The following is a 22,593-nucleotide window of genomic DNA, read 5'->3' on the forward strand; positions in this document are numbered from 1 at the left end:
GATCTGAGACTAAATTTCATAAAATATGGCGCCCCTTCCTAAACTATTTTAAGAAACCGACCACAATAGATGAAGAGTAGCTACCCCCTCCCCTCTTTTATTTGATTCAATTTTATTTCTTTGTGTTTTTTGTTTCATAGTGGTTGTTTGTTTTTGTTTCTTGAAGTGGGTGTTTCTGTTTCGTTTTTGCTATTTTTAACATTATGTATTATTTTGTGTACTAATTTCTTAATGCAGGATTGTTTGTAATTGGGTGTGAGGGTGGGATAAGGGTGGGGGTATGTTCGGGGGGGGGGGAAAGGGGAAAAAAATTATAATCCATTGTACTGCAGTTGCTTTGCTACTCTGTAAAAAAACCTTTGAAGAAAAAAAAAACAGTGTGTTCATGTTCATCAAAATAATCTTGGTTGTTGTGTCATCTGACATGCGTTACCAATTCATACCAAATGTGTTTACTTTAATTTCTCCAACCCAAAAAGTTGAACAAGCTAGGCTAAAGCCAACCATAGAAAGCAGCAATGAGAAATGCTACTCAAATGCAAGAATATTATGTTTGTATTTAATAGTCAAAAAGAACTAGACGAGAACTAGACAATATGATACGTAATATATAAAATTCAGTCACCACAGTTTTTACTTTTTGACATAGATCATTTCACTTGCAGTAAACAATATGTTCATTAATAATAGCATCCATAAGAAAATCCAGTTTTTTGTGGTTATAGACAAAATATGAAATGTGTTAAATATAAATTAATTACATGTTGAGTGCTTAATAGTGTCAATATTCTTCTTTGTCCATTATGGTCGGTCATTTAGGTCCCCACCGATATGGTAACAACCGCTGTTACCCTACACCGGAACATTTACTCAGTGTCTTGTCTTCAGTCAATTTCGAGCCGCCTGCAGCATTTCTTCCACAGTCAGTAGTTTTTCCCTGGGTTTCCCAGCAGCTTCACCCCTCCTCATCTCCAACCTGTCCATCCTCTCCCAGTCTGAGAAAATCACTGCTTTCACTCCTACAAATGGTAAAATGGACACCAAATGTTGCTGAAGATTAAAAGTATTCTATGAAGAACGGTAGACAACTTGTGGCCAAATCAGAAACAATGCTTGTGTCAAACTAGTTAGTGTGAGTAGTAGTTTAAAATGTGAAACAGATTTAAAGTTTTTTTATTCTTTTCAGTAGTACGTCGTTTTTTACATTTAATTTAGTTTACAAAACATATTTTACTCTACATGTTAAGTCTTAGTATTGAATCATTCAATAATCCTAAATCAAAACTAAATTATTTTGAGGCACCTGAAACCAAACATAAGACTAGAATAGGCTTGTAAACAAAATGGAGGGCCCTGCTGCTGTAAACAACAGGAAAACAGAAACTGTTCAGGTAGCTTTCTAACTTCAAACTGTGTTCAAGGGATCCAATTCTCTCAAAGTTTGTTTATTCAGTTATGAGAATACACTTTGGTAGATTACCTCTCTTTTCCAGCAGAGCACTGATGCTTTGTGAACCAGGTTTGGCAGCAGAAATATCCAACTTCCCTGAGTCCATGTCCTCCATCAAGGAACGTGCAGTGTCAAAACTATTGTTCATAGTGGTGGCAATCACCCCAGTTGGGCCTGTCTTCACCCAGCCACTACAATACAGACCTAGAAAACAAAGATGGATTTACTAAATGTTTTCCTCTAGAGAGGTTCTAGCTTGCAAAGTAGGAGTGTGCAATATCGCTGAAAGATAATATCTTTATTTTCTTTAAAGTGAGGGGTGGGAAATGTTGGGTTACTGTACTGATGCACTCTACTGAGGCAAGTCGAGCTACACAATAACTGGTTTAGTAACAATATTATTTTCTTTAAATGTATTCATTTATAGTTGCTGTATATTTCAATTTGGTTGAAAAACATGGTTGAAAAACAATTAAGAAATGATCGTCAACAATTGGTACGGCACACCCCTATTGCAAAGTGCTCTTGTTCTTTATCCCGTTTAGCTTTGCTACCTGCAGCTTGTTGAACCCGGCCCATGTGGTTGGGAACGATGGCTTTGCCGGCGTCGAACGGCACTGCTGGATCGATGGGGAGGCTCCTGTAGCCGATGCTGCTGATGACCAGGCCACAGGTCACATCCTCCACTTCCCCTGTGAGCACTGCCCGGGATCCCTCACCCTCACCCTGTGACCACAGAGGCAAAGCAACTTTAACCATGACAATTCAGGCTGTTGCTACTGCTGCACAATGCTAAATGAGGGGAGTCCAAAACCCTTCTCACCTCCAGCCTGTTGACCGCCAGTCGGATGCCGGCTGTCCGCTTGTGGTCGGGGTGGGCCAGGACTTCAACGGGGCTCCGGAAGAATCGAAAGCCCCAGACGCGCGAGGCCGCGTTTCGCCTCTCTCGCTCCTTCTCTCCGGGGATCTCCAGGGCCGTCTTCAACATCAGCTCCGTCAGGCGTTTCCTGGGCCTCGGCAAATCTGACGCAGCAGCACAACAACAGTTAGGCTAATTTTTTTTATGTGTCAGCTATATGAGATCATTTAAGAGTCAGACATTTAAAGTAGTTACATCCAATGCTAAGTTTTTATGTATCCATTTGTGTCAATGCTAAGTGTTTAAAAAAAGTACTTATATCATAGCTTGATCGAAACAAGATTTCATAGTAATTCAACACAACAACAAAAGTGACTCTTGAGAAGTGGGACAAAACAGGGTGAAATGTTGAAAAAATACAAAACCCTATGTTTCGGCAAATTAAATGACATGTATGTATCCAACGTATACTAAGCTACTGAGCTTAGCTTTGACACAACCTCCCAGCTTTTGATTTTTTTACCGTCATTGGCCTATCACCACCGTCAGATATCAACTCCGTCTAACGGTGTTGACATAATTTAATGTTTCTTAAACATAACAAATGGAATTTACATAGCCATTTGGTTTTTCTGTTAATGTTAGGTGCTAGTATGAACTACATCAGGAAAATAAAATGATCAAAACATTTCAAATAACTTCTTCAGAAATTGTAAGTCGTTGTTGACATATCATGGTGTTGACATATCATGGTTGTGACACAGGACTTTCAAGATTCGGAATGTAAAATATTCTAAAACTACAACACTTATCAGAGCCTGTCTGACTCTAATGTACTCTGCAGAGGTAGAATGTGACAAGCTGTCCTTCAAAGTGACAGCTGCATATTACATTTTACATAATGAAATGTCTGACGGTGTTGACTTACAGTAAAGTGGTCCCACCACTTAGAATCCTTATAAAACATGAATGTATTGAAGAAAAACTGTTTTTATTGATATGAGAGATTATTTAGTGTTGCTTTTGATGAAAAAAGCTCTTTTTAATCATTAAAGTCCATTTTTGATAGGTTTTTCGGCATATGAAAAATTGAAACCTTCTCTGAGGACACACTGTTTTGGACGTTGTGAGAAGATAACAAGTGTCATATATTTGACATAATAATGATAAAATTAAATTTAAGGGGATAATAGTGCTCCAGACATTCTATTCTTAATCCCTAATAACATCTACAATTTCAAATATTTTTAGTTTTAAACATAACAGCAGTTACATATGGAAGACGGCCTTTTGTCCCGGTTCTCAAGAATCACTCAGTACGTTTACATGCAGACTCCTAATCGGATAAATAAACGAATAAGACTTCAACAGGACTTGTAAAATGCATGTAAACACCTTTATCCGATCTACTTCGCACACAAATCGGCACATTAACGGACAAGTGAAGTCGGATAAGAACACCTAGATAACTCGTTCATAGTCGGCATTCTCTCTGCATGTATAACAGGATCGGACATCGCGTATCGGAGTTTGCGAACGCCGGGGATTTCACATGGAAGTGGAAGGAGATGACGTAAAAAAATAGTAGGGCTGTTGCCGGAAGAGAACCGGACGTGGCTCTATAACCACTTGTTGAAAGGGCTACAGCGCCAACTAGCATAGCGGAGACAGCCATGCATCGGACATTTATCCGATTCCTGAAAGGCCATGTATACTCAGACAAGTGACACGGTCCGTTCTAGTGTCTAGTTCGGTATATGTCTTAATCCAATCTAGTTGTGCCATGGAAACCCACTGACTGACATACTATTGTTATTACGGTAGTCTAGTTTGACCAGCTTTTTGATTGAACATTGTCCCAAGTATTTTTTTTTTTTTTTTTTTTTTTTTTGCATTTTTATGCTTTATTGATAGTGTAGAGACAGAGTTGAAATCGGTCAGAGAGGAGAGTGACATGCAGAGAATGACCGCGGGCCGGAATCGAACCCGGTTCCGCTGCTGGCCGAGGCCCATGGGGGGGGACCCTACCAACTGAGCTAAGGGCGCCCCCGTCCTAAGTATTCTTGACTGAAACCCAATGAAAATAGTTTCAAAAAACTTTGTTGTCTAATTTATTAATGACGGAAATATATGCCAGAGAGACCATAAGAGTAACAGGTTTTGAACTGAGTTTTTCAAACCAAGTTTTTTCTAAAACGGAAATGGACTTCCGCTCTTAGGGCTTGGACTAAAGATGCTTGACAAAATGAACACTAGTATATATAGATATGTGAATACGTGTGCTCTTATTTGTCTATCTTTGCATTCATTGTATACTCTAAATGCAGCATGTATGAAACCCTTGTGTAGAATCTGCCATTTTTTTGAAGTATTGAAAAGCTGTGGCTATGAATTTGTGAGCATATGTGCAGACGTGTGGGCAGAAAGAACAAATAGCAGTTATTAAAAACATTGCATACAAGGACCTAGACACACACACTACTAAACGTCCGAAGCCTCATCAATTTGGCGTGTTTTCTTTTTGGTCTTGTGAAAATGTCTTAACCCATTGGCCGTCACATTTCCTGTAACTGCATACTTTTTGATGCACTTCTGTAACCACGAAGCAGCCACCCGCCAGATACCATCACTGACAATCTATGTTTGGGAGCACTTAAAAAAACAAACACCAGTTGCTAATTTCACCCTTCACTCGCTGTCTATCGTGTTTAACAGAGATACATTCAAGGTTCTCAAAATGAACCCTGAGAAGAGGCGTGGAGACAGTTATCAGTCAGCCCAATGCCCGTTCTGTAGCAAGGACGAGACAAAACGGATGCAAGGTCGCTAGACGGTGTAATGTCTCACACAAGTGTCAAAGTACTGTCTTAACTTGTGGCTAACGCTGTCAGCAAACATCTAAAACCAGCTGTATTTACTGCTTTATAGTTTCCATTCCCCTCGCCCCGTATACAGGCTATAGGTCTCAATAGGGGATGTTCCGGATGTAGACCACGGAACACATTTCTTCCTTCCTTGTGACATTTTCACAAGTCTCTGCATTAGCCTAGTTGTATTTTTTTAACCTGTACTTGAACCTCTTCACACATATTATTATCTTGTCTGTTCTGTGCTGTTTGGTGAAAAAAAAATTATAATTTTACTCCATATAGCCTACTGCATTGCCTCAAATCAAAATGTGAGATGTCCTTATTGTAAGACCGTCCTCTCAATTAAAAGATTAAAAAAACAAGAGCAAATCCACACACAGTAATGTAGTTCTGTAATAGGGCAGACTGGTGAGGACAGTCAAGAGGAAGTGCCATCCTCCAAAATGTCCTTTCTTACCTTTAAGAGCTTCTGTAACACCCTCAAAGTCAGCCTCCACCATCTCAGGTCTGGTGTCTGGCAGGTTCACCATTTCTCTAACCTCCTGTAGACAAGAACAACAGAACAGGGGCTGGACTAGAAAATCATTCAAAGCTTTAGGAATAAGTCTCATGTTGGGTCTAAGTTAATTAATTGTCCAAATTAATTAACAACCATCTATCACATACAATCCAACCACTCAGTAAACTGACTCCTCTCAGTTTAACACCGTAATGCCACTTCTTGCCATTACAATGTGTGTAAACTAGACATGTGAACAGACAAGGCAAAATAATAAGACACACACACACACACACACACACACACACACACACACACACACACACACACACACACACACACACACACACACACACACACACACACACACACACACACACACACACACACACACACACACACACACACACACACACACACACACACACACACACACACACACACACACACACACACACACACACACCTTGATGGTGCAGGCCACCTGTTTGGGCCCTCTCCTTCCTACTATCAGCACCCTGCGGACCAGGCTCTCTGACAGGGCCTCCAACGCCGGCTGGGTGATGTCAGTCTTCTGCAGAAACGAAACACACCAGAAAGTTTCAATTATAATCCCTTCAATAACAACACCTGACAACTGGCTTTCTGTGGGCTTGTACATTTGATATTCTCTACATAATTGGTGTGATTCATGATTCTGTGTTTGCACAATTTTTCAGACGTTTTGGCAATTTGCCAATAAAATTAAATGCTGTTGGTGATGTCACATACGTCTCCTTGAATGATGACAAAGGGAAAAACTGTGTGGGCACTGCAGCTACTTGTATGAACAAGCCCGAAGCTCAATAGCACACAAACCAGTTTTTTCTTTCTTTCAATTAAAACCAAAATATGTCAGACTACAAATCACTCATTACAATTCTGTAAGCTGAAGGAGGGAAAGTATTTAGTGGTGCAATGTCCAAAACAGACACGCCTTCATGGATCTTTGTTGACTTCTCTATGTATATTGTTGCTTTATTTTGGTAATCATTTTTCTTAAACTGGATAAATGCTTTGAGCAAGTTCTGTGGTCTGTCTATGTTGCACTAAATAAGGACGTATATGTTTTTCAACCCCACTTTACAACTTATTTCTGCATTTGTATTCATTTAAATGTTCATGTTGGGTCTTTGTTGATGCAATCAGAGGCTGAAAACCTCACACGCTGGGGTTTAAAAAAAAAGCTGCAGTGCATTTAGGACATATAAGCTGTGTTGAACTAACACTGCTTTTACAGCCTAATTTTAGTCAAATTTCATTATTAATATGCAATGACAATAAAGGATCATCTAAATCTAATCTAATCTAACACGCATCCGTCTGTTCTCATATTGATAAAAACATTGTTTCCACTTCCTGCCAAACTCATCTAAGTTGCTCCTACAGAATTATCGTCTTCAAATATAACATGGTTATCACACTGCGATGTATTGAGGACGAATACCCCCACATTGTGAACCCTCACCCCGATCTTTCTTAATAGATCAGCTTTATTAGTGTTCCACACATATTACTGAATCATTATCCCTAAGAGCAGAGGCTAGTGTATTCCTCACCTTTAATAAGTCAATGGGAGACAGCAGGATTCTGGCTACGTCCAAGGCCACGTTGCCCTGTCCCAGAATGACCGCTGTTTCGCAACTCAGGTCGGGACTCAGCTGAACAGAAAACACAATGAAAACAAACTGAGATCAGATGATGAAAGGAGCAAAACAAAGTAGAAAGAACTAGTGGACGGTGACTAAAATGACACTCTTTCCCATGCTTTGATTCATTTACTGATTGATGTACTAGAAACAGGTTAATGTGGTGTACCTCTTGACAGCTGGGCAGCCCATTGTACCAGCCCACAAAGTCTTTGGCAGAGTACACACCGGCCAAGTCTTCTCCTGGCACCCCCATGCTCCTGTTCCCCTCTGCCCCGTAACTCTACCGTAAAACAAAAACAAAACAAGAACAAAATGTCATTCATGAGGAGGCTTACGTGCATACAGTATGTGCACACACTCATCGTGAGGGAAGCTCTGTTTTAAAGGGGATTGAAGCAGGGTGCTTCTGTGTTCTTACCAGTACGACTGCATGGTACGCTTGCTGCAGATCCTCAATGCTCACATCCTTCCCCACAGTCACGTTGCCGTAGAAACTACAGCGCGACTGCTTGGCTGTCTGCGTGAATGTGTTGATGACGTTCTGAGGAGAAGAAAAATATCTTATTTATTTGAAAAACTAAATAAATAAAAAGTTATTTTATCATTTCTGTAGAGGTGATACAAATGATAAGATGTATACTGTTTGATGAAGGATACGGGTAAAGGTATTTCACTATAGAAAAAGGGACATTTTGATTAAAATACATTTTCTATGGACGCACTATAAAAGACAGCACCTGTATGTACAGGCAACACTGACTCACTTCCATGCTAAAGATAAGCTCAAATCGGAAAGATTCTTAGGCAATGTAAGCTGTTCTAAGAAGCAAGATAGCAATTTGTTTTCGATGACTTGTGAATGAGGAGATAAAGGTGTCCCTTATTTTGCATTGCTATGAGCAAGTCAGACTTCTCCGGAAAACAGCTCACGGCCACTTGAGTGCATCAAAACACAGTGAAAAGACATGTACAACTGGAGGAGTGCCTCTTGAAGTGAAAAAACCTGTCTACTAAGGCAGACCAAACACACTTTTCTGTAGAGGACATTTTGGGGAAATAGGCGGATTTGCTGCCTTGCTAAGAGTATGATGAAAAGGTATAAGTATCGTGGCCTCAGACTGGGTGATGTGCTAATTCCTTGCCCGCGTCCAAGACATTTGTTTCCAACCAATCGTGTTTTTTTTTTCCTTACTCACTTGCCTGGGGGGATTCTGTTAATGTGTGGAATTTCTCAGCTGCCATTCACTCACACACACACACACACACACACACACACACACACACACACACACACACACACACACACACACACACACACACACAAACTACTTCTGAAGTGTGTTGCATCACACGCCACCACCATTACTTTCACTTTATACATATAATTAGTTAATTACTGTGACATGTTGACATTTTTAATAGGCAGTTACTTTCCACTACTCATGCCAAGGATCGTTCAGGCCTAACTGTCTGGGTGAAACTGACGTGAAACTGATCTTTCGTCACGCATGGCTTCAAGGATTTGATGTTATCAGATTGATCTAAACAGGTTTGTCTGAGGTTCTGAGTTTTGTTTTTTCTGAAAACTTGACAATGAATAGACATGCCTGTGAAATGGGAATTATTGTAATGTGAACTTTTCCTAGAAAATGCCCATGATCAGACAGGACAAAGTAACCATTTCAACCATATGATAGCATCCTTACATTCTAACCACTGCATGATACTCTACCACAAAGCCAGCAGTCTGCCTCTGAACCTGCATAGGGTTCTGTCTATGTGGCACCTTCTAAACCAACTAAGAGCTCTACTCATCATGGGGCACTTTCACACTTGCCTTGTTTGGTTTAATTGAATCTAACTCGGGCTCCTTTCCAACTTTACTGCGGTTTGTTTGCGCAGGAGAAAACACAGCAATAGTACTCGGGGGCACACTACTGTTTGTGGTGAGAATGTGACTTGACTGAGTCCGACTAAACTGCAGGAAGCAATGTGTAACGCTATGCATTATGGGATGAGGAAAACTGCCTGGCTACGCTATGCATTATGGGATGAGGAAAACAATGTACTTCCTGTATTTTCTTTCTTTAGTTTTCAGACATGGAGATTCTGACCAATTGTAGAGCTGTTCTGGAACTACGTTATTGCTGTCGCCCTAGACACATCTGACCCATGAGAGTCAGGAACGTTCTCACGAGGCTTATGCTGCTGCATTTTGGTTCACTTCCTCATCTGATTCAGAGCAGAGTCAACCATAGGTGTGAAAGAATCTATTTGGGATGAGAGACCTTGACTTCAGGATGATCAGGGGCCACTCCGAACCGGACCAGGCCGAAGGGGACGGGCAGCTGCTCGTAAATGTCCACCTGAACATCTTGACGGGCCTGGCAGGACCAATAAGAAACAAAAACAACAAGTGAAAGGGAATCCTTATGCGATAGTAATACATATGCAATTGTGTGAAAGTGTCCGCATGATTTTTCATGGATTAGTACAAAATATTCAAGTTCCCGCCAGAGAGAACTTTGGTCAGTCCTCCTCTCTCCTACCTGTTTTGCATGTAATGCTAGTTAGCATAGCCTATGTTAGCATGATAACACAAAAAATGGAGCTAGTGAACATGGCAAACATTACACAGACTAAACGTTGACATTAGCATTCAACCTTCATACTTTTTAAGGGCAGCTGCAGTACGTAGTTCAGTAAAAAGAAAGAATATGCTATTTGGAACGCAGGGTTTATTTGCCACAACAAAAATAAACATCAAAGAGCTGCTGCATTTGAAAGACATCATTGTGTTCTAACATAGATATACCTGCTTGGTTACCAAACAGCCTGCAACTTATATCCTGTCCTACATAAAGCAGGCCTGTGAGGTTTTAGGTATGACCTTCTATCAGAAAAGCATTGACTGAAAGCTGAGGTAAGCATGGCTCAAGTATTAGGTGCGGTGTTGTGACCCACTTTGTTTTGATTGATGTCTTGATTATTTGTTCAAGGTGGAACTGTAGGCTCAAACGCTGACACTTCACACACAGCCAATATGTTGCACCAAAACGATTAACCTTCGAAAACACATATTTTTTGCCCGGAATGTTCTTTAACAAATTTAAACATTTTACTTATTTTTGGCGAAAAAACTAATCTAAAATAAGAATATTTAATCCTAAATATTGTTTTGAAACATACAATAATGAAAAGAAAAGTGCACTGCCTTGCCACAGTTATAGACGAACAGTGTTCTCTTTCTTCCTCCATAATTAACAGCAGACAACCATGTCTAACGTAGTTTTTATAAGCGACAATTATCTAAAATAAATAAATAAAAAATACCAAATTAGGGCAACACACCAAAACAATACTACTATTATTTTCATGTTATTTTTAGCAGGAAACAATCAATGCTGTTAGAATGAATGAATACTACAAAAAATACATTGAAGTCAGTCATTATACAGTATAACATGTTCACTGCATTTATCCCAGCATGGCATCTTCTTAATATTTTATGGTGTATTATGCCACAGTATGGAATGTTTCAAATCAGTGAGAGTTGTCGGGCCTTTCATTCATTATCTTATTTATATCATAATTATACGCAATGTAACAATACGAAAAAAGGTAGGTAGTATGGCTACTGCAATAGAATACTTCATCCTTTATCTCCCACTCCCAATGCCAACAGGAAATACCTTGATCAAAGCCTGGGCCGTGTAGAAACCTGCTGGACCGCTCCCAACAATACACACCTTTGGCCTGCTGCAGGAGGAAAAGGATGCCTTACCTCGCCCACTTACACCTGCAGAACCAGAACAGAAATGACATTGGAATGAGAAAGGTCTGTAGCCCTACGTGTAGTAGGCCTATAATACAATGTTATGGCACTGTGCCATCTATAATTGCCCGTCAGGCAAGTCCATTAACAGTTCACACACGGAAGCAATGATTAATACCTGCAATTACGCAATACTTTGTGTCAGGCATAAATCAAGTAGTGCAATATTATATTCTATGGTTATAGACGCTGCTTGGTATATTTGGCAATGCCGAATTGTTGAGTGAAGCCCGTTTGTTAAAGGTTTTGCATATCATCACACAAGAACGTAGATTTGACGAAAGGCACCAACGACAACAAATTGTTGACTGAATATTGCACTAGGGGAGGCGAGTGTTGCCTTTACACAGGTAAAATAACACAGAACTCACCACTAAGTAGTCGATTTGTCCATCGGTTCTTTCCCGACGGGCACAACTTCAACCCGGAAAACATCAGTTTGTGGCCACTCATCTTCTTCCCCAGCTACACACACATGCACACAAAACGGTGTGGCTTTAAGCTGAAAAGAAGCTAGTTCCACTGTGTTGTTTTCCTGTTATTTGGCAAGCAGCTCCGCATCTCTGTCCCTGCTCTGACTAGCCTTGGACAGTCAGCACCATACCGAGAGCAAAAGCCAAGGTGAAAAACGTTCGTCTTTCCTCTCCCGTTTGTAGTTTTTTTTTAAGGGCTGTTTGTTCTCAACTAGCTCATTTATGCTAGCGGTTCGCTACACTGACGCGTTTCGAGCCGCGTGTCTTTAATTACAAAATGATTAACTTTGTGGCAAAGTTACATTAGCCGACTGTCATCTAAACAGACTGCTCCCGAGCGTGTTACACTCACAACAGTCCGTGGAACAACTTGCATTGAGTTCGTGGGTTCCACCGGATCAGAGCGGGCCACATCTTTAGATAAGGTTGTAAAATAATTAAGCGCTTTTCCCGCCTGCGTCCCCCAAGAAGTAGTTTGGTTGGTGTGCGAATTAATTTGTAGGCTACATGGATATTTCCGCCTGTGTGATAACAACCAGAAATGTAGCAATCGAAAGTAAACTTTCTCCAATAAATGGAAATCAGAGAATCAACACATAAGAGGAAAACATGTATTTTTATGACTCTTCCAAAAAAGGAACAGTGACATTGGAAACAGCTTAGATTTAATGTATCAAAACAGTTTTTCACATTATTTTCTCCTTTTTTTCGAGACACATAAACTCAACAGGTCAAGCCCACATGTAATGCAACAGCACACACAGTAGAATATAAAAAAAATGGCTTGCTCTGCAGTTTTTTCTTAGTTGACATTGTTGACATGCAATTACACCTGTACGCCCCACACAGCAGCCAGGATGTGGTGGCTTAGTCACTGTTCTGCAGACAAGACGCACATTTGTATTAGAAAGGAAGTGAAAAGCAAAGCAAAGAAGGAGGGGGGACGTCAACACCTTTCCTGGGTTGAGCCAACGAAGAGAGCTGCTGTCTCAAAAGACATCTCGATCATCTGACTGTCACATGCCCCCTGTGCAATACATTCACTGTATATTTGACAAGAATAATCAGAAACACAGTTGTCGACTCTCAACATTACAGAATGCCTCTGAAGTCCAAGCCGTCTACGGATGTGATCAGGTAGGGACAGTGTTGAAGCGTCTGCCGGGGACAGGCATGCGGAGGCCTGCCGGGTCTGGGCGGTGGTGCACGTCTGGCGGGTCTGAAGTTCATTTTAAACTGTTTAAAAGACAAAATATTCATTTGGACCCTTGGTCAGCTCTTTGCATGTCATTCCCCTCTTTGTTCGCCCCGAGTTCAAGTCAGTTCTCTGCATGTCTTTGCCACATTTCAACTCTGTCTCTCCAAATCTGTCTAATACTGAAAAAATGCCAGAAAGAAAGACAACTACAAGATGCATCTCCATCTGCATACAGAGGCACTCACCCGTCTGCATCTCACAATCAGTGCAACGATGAGGAGCAACAATACAACAGTGAAGGCCGTCACACTCAGGGCAATGTAGATGAAATCTGAAGTCAGGTGGTCACATTGAGCCTGGGGGCCTCCCTCTGCCGGGGGACAAAATGTCAGAAAAAGAGAGTTAAAGGTGAAGTCAGCGATTCTGCAGAACGCTTGCTATCAAAATCAGTGACATCATCAATCATCTATACTGACGATCTACTTCCTGTCCATACTGTGTGTACACTGAAAAAGAGCTGATGTTAGTAGGCTCTGTAAACTGGTATGTAGACAAAGGGTATGTAAACAAAAGGGGGCCCACCGTAGCTAGCAACATGCCTGTTTACAGAGCCTCTAGGCTGTGTATTAACACTGGATCTCTTTGCAGCGCACACACAGTATAGCCTACAAACAGGAAGCAGATCGCGAGGAGATATTCAAGTTTTCTTGACAACAAGCATTCTCTAGAATCGCTGACTCCACCTTTAAATCTAAGACATCAAACTTAGTTCTAATTCAAGTTTTTTTTGTACGTGTATACATGAATGGAGTATGTGGGTGCATGTTTGGTTCTCTCTTAACCTCTGACAATGATGACGGTGCCGTTGCTGGACAGCTTTCCGGCCACATTGGTGTCTGCCCTGAAGTAGCTCCAGCTGCAGTAGTACAGGTCGGTGTCATGCAGGCCCAGCAGAGACAGCCGCAGTGTGAAACCACAGCCCCCACTCCTCTGAGGGTCTGGGGACACGCTGATGCGGCCGGCGTATTCTGCAGCGATGGTGGTCTTTTCGACTTGTCCGTTTTTCAAAGACAGGAACGCGATTGCCCAGTTGCCGCTGAAACGCCTGTAGAGGGAGAATCCCTTTGGGTTAGGCCCTGACGAGGAGCAGGTGATCTCCACAGAGGAGTTGACTGTCATGGTGGAGATGGAGGAAGGCTGTTGAGAGACTGTCAGGGAGAGACGGTGGTTAATGACTGGCCATAGCCTGAAGTTTGCCTATGGACATAACGTTAACATTAGCAGTTAAAAAAAAAGTTATTTTCAATGATCAATTCAAACACCAATATAAAAAGAGCTATTAGATGGTTTCAGACGGTGGTGGAGAATTAACAAAGTACATTTAAGGACAATTTGGAGGTATTTGTAGCCTTACTGCTCCAGTTACCTTTTTATACTGGTATTTTACACACACACACACACACACACACACACACACACACACACACACACACACACACACACACACACACACACACACACACACACTGGTCAACTCATCCCATATTTCCCTAAAAGCAATAATTAGAATTAGAGAGAAAAAAATCATCACATATTCATGTAGCAAAGCTTTCTCAATCTCACAACCCTTCATTCTTATCTTGTGATGCACTGAAGAGGGCCAGCTCCCTAAATGGTCACCACTGGAGTCAAGTACCATTATGAAAAGCTTCACCTTTACCTAGTACTATAGTCAAAGGCTAAATTAATAATAGATAAATCAGTGATGGGGGGACAATTGTGAGTACAGGCAGCTACTTTTAATACCTTTGATGCATTTTGCTAAAAGAAGAAAGAAAAAAGTAACCTTTGATTAAGTGTGATTTTAAATTAATTTTTGTGTTTGTACTTTTACCAATCAACAAAGATTGAAATAATCTCCCTTCCTCCACTCCTGGTACAGACACTGCTCAACAGGCTGCAAACAAGCGGAGGCTGCAAACAACAGGAAAAGATGACTCACACTAATCTTGAAAGTTGTAAATCAAAAAACTTATCAATCTTTTTGCCCTTATTCTTCTGTGACACACACACACACACACACACACACACACACACACTCACCTGTAGAGGAGCTGAGTATGACCTGAGCCGGCATGCTGCAGAGTAACCCCAACACACAGCACCACCAGTGGGCTTCCATCCTGCGAGGTAAGGCTGCAGGCAGGCTGCCTCAGACGCAGCGCCCCGACCGACTGACTGACTGACTGTCGCTTGAATGCATAAGTGCGGTGTAAAAAGGAAATGGGTATCTGACTCGTGTTCCTATATTTACTGTTTATCAGCAATGTGTGTGTGGGTGTGTTTTTTTTGTGCTGTGCTATAGAAGATCAAACAGTGGAAGCGCTTGTTATTGAAAAATCTTTACTTCAAGAAATATTCCATCACCCATGACGTTTGCATGTACAGCAGCATACAGTTTCCCTGCACTGTAAATCTAACCACATGCACGCGCACACACACACACACACACACACACACACACACACACACACACACACACACACACACACACACACACACACACACACACACAGTATATCCAGCATACTGCATCACTCACTCCTTACACCCTGTATACAGTCAGCTATCACATTTACTTTTCCCTCCTACTTTGCATTCATGGTGTAGAATGAACCAAGTCACATAAAAGGCATTTCCAGTAAATTACAGTGATCCATGCATTAAAAAGAGAATGAAAACTGCAGGGGCCCGAGTTGGGTCAGGCTTTGAAAAAAAAGAGGGTGCCTACATTTTCCCATAATGCAAGTCATGGAATGGAAGGAATGAAACAAGACGACATTCTCAATACCACCTTAAGAAAGCACCCTTCAGAGACACAGAAGACATTGCAACACTGGTTTCACAAACTGAGTTGTGCCCCTTCGTAATGACTAGACTGAACTTTATATGACCAGGGTGTAAATTAAAATAATATTCACAGGGATCAATCTGTAAACAATCAAATCATCACATTCAACATTCCTTTTATCTTTACTCAACAAAACACAAAACTATTTGGGAATCATGAACAAAATTACAAGCATGGCTCTTTTTTTTTTCACAGTTAAAAAAAACGGTTTAAAAAATACAACTCTATATTCGCATTGATCAACATGTACACACTAAAATCATCATATTCACATGGACCACCCACTGTACAAAGAACCCAAATATTTCTGAAAAATGTTAACATCACATTATGTTTTCTGATGGTCAAACATTGTGTTCCTGCGATGTTTCGGAATAGCTCGTCTGTCCAGTCTTTTTCTTAATACAGTCCATTATTTGTGTGCCTTTGTAACGTCCGAGATAGAATAGCAGAATGCCCATGATCGTCAAGGTGCTGACAACACTTGCCCACATGGCAAGTGTCGACTTGGGCTTGTCCTGCAGTGCCCCGGAAGCATCTGGCAAGATAAAAATATACATGTGTTAAAATAAGGATTAAATCCACCTTCACATCCGCACAAGATTTGACATTTATAGAAATGGTTAACGGTGACACACACATGCAGTTAATCCATTTGAAGAAAGACTTAAAGACCCTTCAAGCTACTCACCAGATGTGCTGTTGTCGCTGTTGGGGCGCTGTTTAACTTGTACTCTGATTGAGGATTCATCCATACCAGAGTCTGTGTGTATGGCAACGGTGTAGTTTTCCTCTTCTGACACATTGGAGATCTCCAGCGACACATAAGTGAGCATATCTGTTTTACAATTGTTTTTCTTTAGGCTACTTTTACATATTATGTCGTCTCTGTTCTTCCATTGATAAGTTAAACCTTTAGAGACATTCTTCAATGAATGTATATTGCAGTTTAGGGTCACCGTTTCTCCTTCTACTACTTCCACTGTTTTGTTGCAGACCAGTGACACTTCTGGAAATAAATGACAAAATGATTAGTTATTTTTCCTCTTCTAACTTTCATATTTTACTTAAAGTGTCTGTATGTCGGCTACAAAAATACCTTTAGTCGACGAGACACTGCTTTGTAGAAGAGTAGCGGCGTAGAGCAGACTCAAACATATCCATGGGCAGGACATCTTGGGAGTTCCACACTGTCTTCTCAAACCTGGAGGAAAAGGAAACTAAAGATATTAAGATAAACAGAGGGCCCCTGGTATGCTGTTCTGCCTCAGCCTGCTCCACCACAAACAAGGTTCACTCAATGTGTCAAAAGTTGGGGGAACTGTCAGGAGTTGTCTTTGCAGTTTTATCCTTCCTATGGCTTTAGTTCACTCTTAAAGCTCAGTTATTAGAGTTTTTCGAGGCTATTAAGCCCCATGTGTTATAATGCACACACGTTTTTGTTGTTGTTGCACTTAACAGATAACACATATTCTAAACCTACACAAGATGAAGATTAAAATCATAGCAGTTTACTAAAGGTCTGATTGAATAACAACATATTTCTGATTTTTCTGAAGCCCGTATATGTACTGCATGGAGGATATGATTCATAACGCATCACAAGAGCTGCTCGGAGGTTGCACAACACATGGAGTAAACAGCCATAATAAATTACGTATGATCTGATTAAGTATGAACAAACTTTCCCATTCGAGCAATAATAGAGTGATCATAAACTTGACAAGGTTCAGCAGTTCAATGTCATCTGTTGTACATTTACACGGTCATTAAAAATTGCTTTTTCTTTCATTTTTTCCACCACTGATATCCCCCACTATCACACACTCTAACAAGATTAACGACTTACTCATAAGACCTGTAAGTAGTTTTCTTTATCATCACATTCGAAGGAGAAGTACTGTACTTAACCCCACAGCATTCACCTGAAAGGCATAGTCGCAGCAACTATATTCTGCATACTATGAAAAATATTGTTATGAATGAAGCAGGGATTTCTAGCAAGGGCCTACAAATGAGGGAAGATTGTGGAGGAGTTTAACTAATTTGAATACAATAAAATTAATTGATTGTATTATATATTTTAGTTTTTAGGAAAATAAAAATGTGATCTTGATTTTTATTGTCACAGACCTCCGACCAACCTGTCAGTTGAGCTGTCACTAAAACATAATTAAAACTAGTAATGCAAGCAGACATGTTTAAGAAGTTTACTAATAACAAAGAATGATAGTAATTGATGTATGACTTAGACAATTAAATAATATTAATCCAATCATCGCATGTCAACAGTACATTTGAGACAAGTTGCAGCCCCTCGGCAAACCCTGCATATTACTCTTTGAATTATTACCCCCCAAAGAAATTATGCAATAATGCGCTTCTGAATGCACTTTAAAGGCTTTGAGGGCAGAAGACCAAATAAACACACAATCGCAACTGCACACACACACACACACACACACACACACACACACACACACACACACACACACACACACACACACACACACACACACACACACACACACACACACACACACACACAGTCATATAAATAATTACACATAAATAGAGACGCTCACCTCATGGAGTGCTTTACTCTTGATGTGAGCATTAGAGAATGATTCTGCAGAGGTGACCACAGGTGCCAGTTTATAATCCAGCTACCAACCCATTCACACGCCGAGGGAAATTACCTTTATATGCCTGAAGCAAGGAAAATGTTGTAGGGTGAAGAGGGAGGGAGGGAAGGGGGGAGGGAAGGAAGGAATGGATGTCTGTTGCGAAATATTTCATAATTACACAAATGATCAAAGGTTTTGCTCAATATTTTTGAATGGTCGGTCATGCCTCAAGGTTGTTGGAAGTCCTCTTTACAAATATATATGTTAAATGTTGTAAACCAGACCGACAACTACAAGGACAGTGTGAGACAACCACAACTCTGAGCAACAGTAACATGAGAACAGAAGTAAATCACCAGTCATTGGTAAACAAAAGTGAAAGCTTAGAATCAAAACCTGTGCAGATTTAAACAAAAACGGGTTGTTTCAGCGTCAAGTGCACAATAATGTCTAGACTGAGCAGGAATTAGCAGGCTGTAGCCAAGCTAGTCTTCAAACTTAGTAATAGTAGAAACAGAGGGTTGATCTAGGGTTAACACTGTTGGGACTATGTAATTAATGGTAACACTTTACAATAAGGTACACAAAATTGTAGTAGCTACTACATACCTACTACATAGGGGTTTTTTTTTTTGCTACCTATGTGTTAGGTAGCACAAAAAAAAACCCCTATGTGTTACCTACTACATAGTTTTTTTTTTGTTGCGCTACCTATGTGTTAGGTAGCACAAAAAAAAAACCCTATGTGTTACCTACTACATAGTTTTTTTTTTTTGCGCTACCTATGTGTTAGGTAGCACAAAAAAAAAACCCTATGTGTTACCTACTACATAGTTTTTTTTTTTTGCGCTACCTATGTGTTAGGTAGCACAAAAAAAAAACCCTATGTGTTACCTACTACATAGTTTTTTTTTTTGCGCTACCTATGTGTTAGGTAGCACAAAAAAAAAACCCTATGTGTTAGGTAGCACATAGGGGGTTTGTTTTTTGTGCTACCTATGTGTTAGGTAGCACAAAAAAAAAACCCCTATGTGTTACCTACTACATAGTTTTTTTTTTGCGCTACCTATGTGTTAGGTAGCACAAAAAAAAAACCCCTATGTGTTAGGTAGCACATAGGGTTTTTTTTTGTGCTACCTATGTGTTAGTTAGCACAAAAAAAAAACCCTATGTGTTACCTACTACATAGTTTTTTTTTTTTGCGCTACCTATGTGTTAGGTAGCACAAAAAAAAAACCCTATGTGTTACCTACTACATAGTTTTTTTTTTTGCGCTACCTATGTGTTAGGTAGCACAAAAAAAAAACCCTATGTGTTAGGTAGCACATAGGGGGTTTGTTTTTTGTGCTACCTATGTGTTAGGTAGCACAAAAAAAAAACCCCTATGTGTTACCTACTACATAGTTTTTTTTTTTGCGCTACCTATGTGTTAGGTAGCACAAAAAAAAAACCCTATGTGTTAGGTAGCACATAGGGTTTTTTTTTTGTGCTACCTAACACATAGGTAGCACAAAAAAAAAGCCCTATGTGCTACCTAACACATGGGGTTTTTTTTGTGCTACCTAACACATAGGTAGCGCAAAAAAAAAAAACTATGTAGTAGGTAACACATAGGGTTTTTTTTTTGTGCTACCTATGTGTTAGTTAGCACAAAAAAAAACCCCTATGTGCTACCTAACACATAGGGGTTTTTTTTTGTTGTGCTACCTAACACATAGGTAGCACACAAAAAAAAACCCTATGTAGTAGGTATGTAGTAGCTACTACAATTTTGTGTACCTTATTGTAAAGTGTTACCTAATTAATTATTACCCAATTACAGTAAATAAAATTAAGGCGTGGAAGATTGTTAACATAATTTAATTTGCCTTATGATTGTATAATATTTCAATGCACAATACATGCTTTCTGCCTGTTGAACTTTGTCCCAGTAAACTAACAGCCCCAAAGTGTTTTGCTAAGACAAAAGTTGTTGTTTAGCCTTGAAGAAGAAACTGCCTAATAAGATTTTGGCACATACAGAGGTATGACGCATTCATGTGCACAGTGGTTGAGGAGAAATGACTCCCATATTATCAGACATTGTATGAAGAATAACACCAGCTGAGATGATTTTCTGGGAATATCTCTCTCATTAAAAACATTTCTGCTTTCGCCAGCAAAACAAGGGCTGGACACACAAACCGAGTGTATACGCCTACACATTTTTTGGACCATATAACCTCTGCTATTTCTGTTCAATCTTTGTCTCAATCCATGTATGCTTAACAATGTAATAACTTATGATGCATTGATTGATACCCTTGTATGCTGAAACAAGTAAACTTCACCTGCTTTCAAGAAGGCCTGACTCAGTTTCAATTATTCAAACACTTGGGCTGTTTGATGAAATAATTCTAGTAACAAAGATTGTTAGAAGTTTACAAGTTAATTCCTGATTTACATCCGATTTTACTCAAATTCATGTAATAATCCAGTTCATACCAAGTACTACAGTGCCCAGTTTCTAGATGTGGGCAACTATAGGGCTTCATAATCTGTATAAGGCACCTACAGGTGAAACTCGAAAAATTAGAATATCGTGCAAGTTCATTTATTTCAGTAATTCAACTTTATAGGTGAAAATAATATCTTATACAGACTCATTACATACAAAGTGAGATATGTGAAGCCTTTATTTTTTATAATTGTGATTATTATGGCTTACAGTTTATAAAAACGCCAAATTCAAAATCTCAGAAAATTAGAATATTACATAAAATCAATAAAAAAAGGATTTTAAATACAGAAATGTCGGCCCTCTAGAAAGTATAATCATGCATATGTACTAAGTACTTGGTTTGGGCCCCTTTTGCATGAATTATTGCCTAAATGCAACGTGGCATGGATGCTATCAGCCTGTGGCACTGCTGAGGTGTTATGGAAGCCCAGGTTGCTTTGATGTGGCCTTCAGCTCGTCTGTATTGTTGGGTCTGGTGTGTATCATCTTCCTCTTGACAATAGTCCATAGTTTCTCTATGGAGTTCAGGTCAGGAGAGTTGTCTGGCCATTCATGCAGAGTAATACCATGGTGAGTCAACCAGTTATCAGTGGTTTATGGTACCGTGGGCAGGTGCCAAGTCTAGCTGGAAATGGAAATTGTCATCTCCATAAAGCTTGTCAACAGACAGAAGCATGAAGTGCTCTAAAATCTTCTGGTAGATGGCTGTGGTGACTTTGGACTTGATAACACAGTGGACCAACAGCAGCAGATGACATGATACCTCAAATCATCACTGATCCAAATTAAATGTTGCGTTTCATTTGGAAATCAAGGTTCCACAGTCTAGAGGAAGAGTGGAGGGGCACAAAATCCAAGGGGCTTGAAGACCACTGTCAAGTTTCAACAGTCAGTGATGATTTGAGGCACCGTGTCATCTGATGGTGTTGGTCCACTGTGTTATCAAGTCCAAAGTCACCACAGCTGTCTACCAGGAGATTTTAGAGCACTTCATGCTTCTGTCTGTTGACAAGCTTTATGGAGATGCTGAATTACTTTTTCCAGCAAGACTTGACACCTATCCACAGTGCCAAAACCACAAGTAACTGGTTGACTGACCATGGTATTACTGTGTTGATTGGCCAGACAACTCTCCTGACCTGAACCCAATAGAGAAACTATGGACTATTGTCAAGAGGAAGATGATACACACCAGACCAAACAATACAGACGAGCTGAAGGCCACTATCAAAGCAACCTGGGCTTCCATAACACCTCAGCAGTGCCACAGACTGATAGCATCCATGCCACACCGCATTTAGGCAATAATTTGTGCAAAAGGGGCCCAAACCAAGTACTTAGTACATATGCATGATTATGCTTTATAGAGGGCCGACATTTCTGTATTTAAAATCCTTTTTTTATTGATTTTATGTAATATTCAAATTTCTGAGATTTTGAATTTGGGGTTTTCATAAGCTGTAAGCCATAATAATCACAATTATAACTAATTTAAAGGCTTGAAATATCTCACTTTGAATGTAATGAGTCTATATAATATATTAGTTTCACCATATAGGTTGAATTACTGAAATAAATGAACTTTTGCACGATATTCTAATTTTTCGAGTTTCACCTGTACGTTTATGTTCTTCAGTCAACTCTATATAGTTTAAACATTGTTTTCTTTGTTTTTTTCCA

General features: G+C 40.0%; 2 protein-coding genes and 1 long non-coding RNA gene across 3 annotated transcripts; all 3 read right to left on the reverse strand.

The window, feature by feature from the left end:
- Positions 1-545: 545 nt before the first annotated feature.
- Positions 546-12,004, reverse strand: fdxr (ferredoxin reductase). The gene is made up of 12 exons (XM_080049391.1): positions 11,576-12,004; positions 11,062-11,168; positions 9,658-9,753; positions 7,788-7,910; positions 7,536-7,649; positions 7,277-7,378; positions 6,145-6,252; positions 5,637-5,721; positions 2,274-2,473; positions 2,005-2,176; positions 1,481-1,654; positions 546-1,019 (listed from the first exon to the last, which is right to left on the reverse strand). The coding sequence occupies exons 1-12, from the start codon at positions 11,655-11,657 to the stop codon at positions 889-891; spliced, it is 1,494 nt and encodes a 497-aa protein (XP_079905517.1). The 5' UTR covers positions 11,658-12,004; the 3' UTR covers positions 546-888.
- Positions 12,005-12,348: 344 nt separating this feature from the next.
- Positions 12,349-15,104, reverse strand: LOC307267414 (uncharacterized protein). Its single transcript, XM_080049734.1, has 4 exons — positions 14,979-15,104; positions 13,718-14,083; positions 13,121-13,245; positions 12,349-12,913 (listed from the first exon to the last, which is right to left on the reverse strand). The coding sequence occupies exons 1-4, from the start codon at positions 15,055-15,057 to the stop codon at positions 12,770-12,772; spliced, it is 714 nt and encodes a 237-aa protein (XP_079905860.1). The 5' UTR covers positions 15,058-15,104; the 3' UTR covers positions 12,349-12,769.
- Positions 15,105-15,406: 302 nt separating this feature from the next.
- LOC307266733 lies at positions 15,407-18,476 on the reverse strand. Its single transcript, XR_013845379.1, has 4 exons — positions 18,372-18,476; positions 16,886-16,990; positions 16,478-16,795; positions 15,407-16,324 (listed from the first exon to the last, which is right to left on the reverse strand). It is a non-coding gene; the product is annotated as an uncharacterized lncRNA (long non-coding RNA).
- Between the last annotated feature and the right edge of the window lie 4,117 nt (positions 18,477-22,593).

The sequence above is a fragment of the Ammodytes marinus genome, assembly GCF_949987685.1.
Source record: "Ammodytes marinus genome assembly, chromosome: 20".
Taxonomy (NCBI): Eukaryota; Metazoa; Chordata; class Actinopteri; order Uranoscopiformes; family Ammodytidae; genus Ammodytes; species Ammodytes marinus.

Excerpts from the sequence above, each read along its gene's own strand:
- LOC307267414 (XM_080049734.1), bottom strand. The coding sequence starts at position 15,057 with ATGGAAGCCCACTGGTGGTGCTGTGTGTTGGGGTTACTCTGCAGCATG. Across the intron at positions 14,084-14,978 it reads CATACTCAGCTCCTCTACAG|TCTCTCAACAGCCTTCCTCC; the intron begins GTGAGTGTGTGT and ends TCTCCCTGACAG. Across the intron at positions 13,246-13,717 it reads CACCGTCATCATTGTCAGAG|AGGGAGGCCCCCAGGCTCAA; the intron begins GTTAAGAGAGAA and ends GTCCCCCGGCAG.
- fdxr (XM_080049391.1), bottom strand. The coding sequence starts at position 11,657 with ATGAGTGGCCACAAACTGATGTTTTCCGGGTTGAAGTTGTGCCCGTCG. Across the intron at positions 2,474-5,636 it reads TGTTACAGAAGCTCTTAAAG|ATTTGCCGAGGCCCAGGAAA; the intron begins GTAAGAAAGGAC and ends CTGCTGCGTCAG. Across the intron at positions 1,655-2,004 it reads CCGGGTTCAACAAGCTGCAG|GTCTGTATTGTAGTGGCTGG; the intron begins GTAGCAAAGCTA and ends TTTGTTTTCTAG.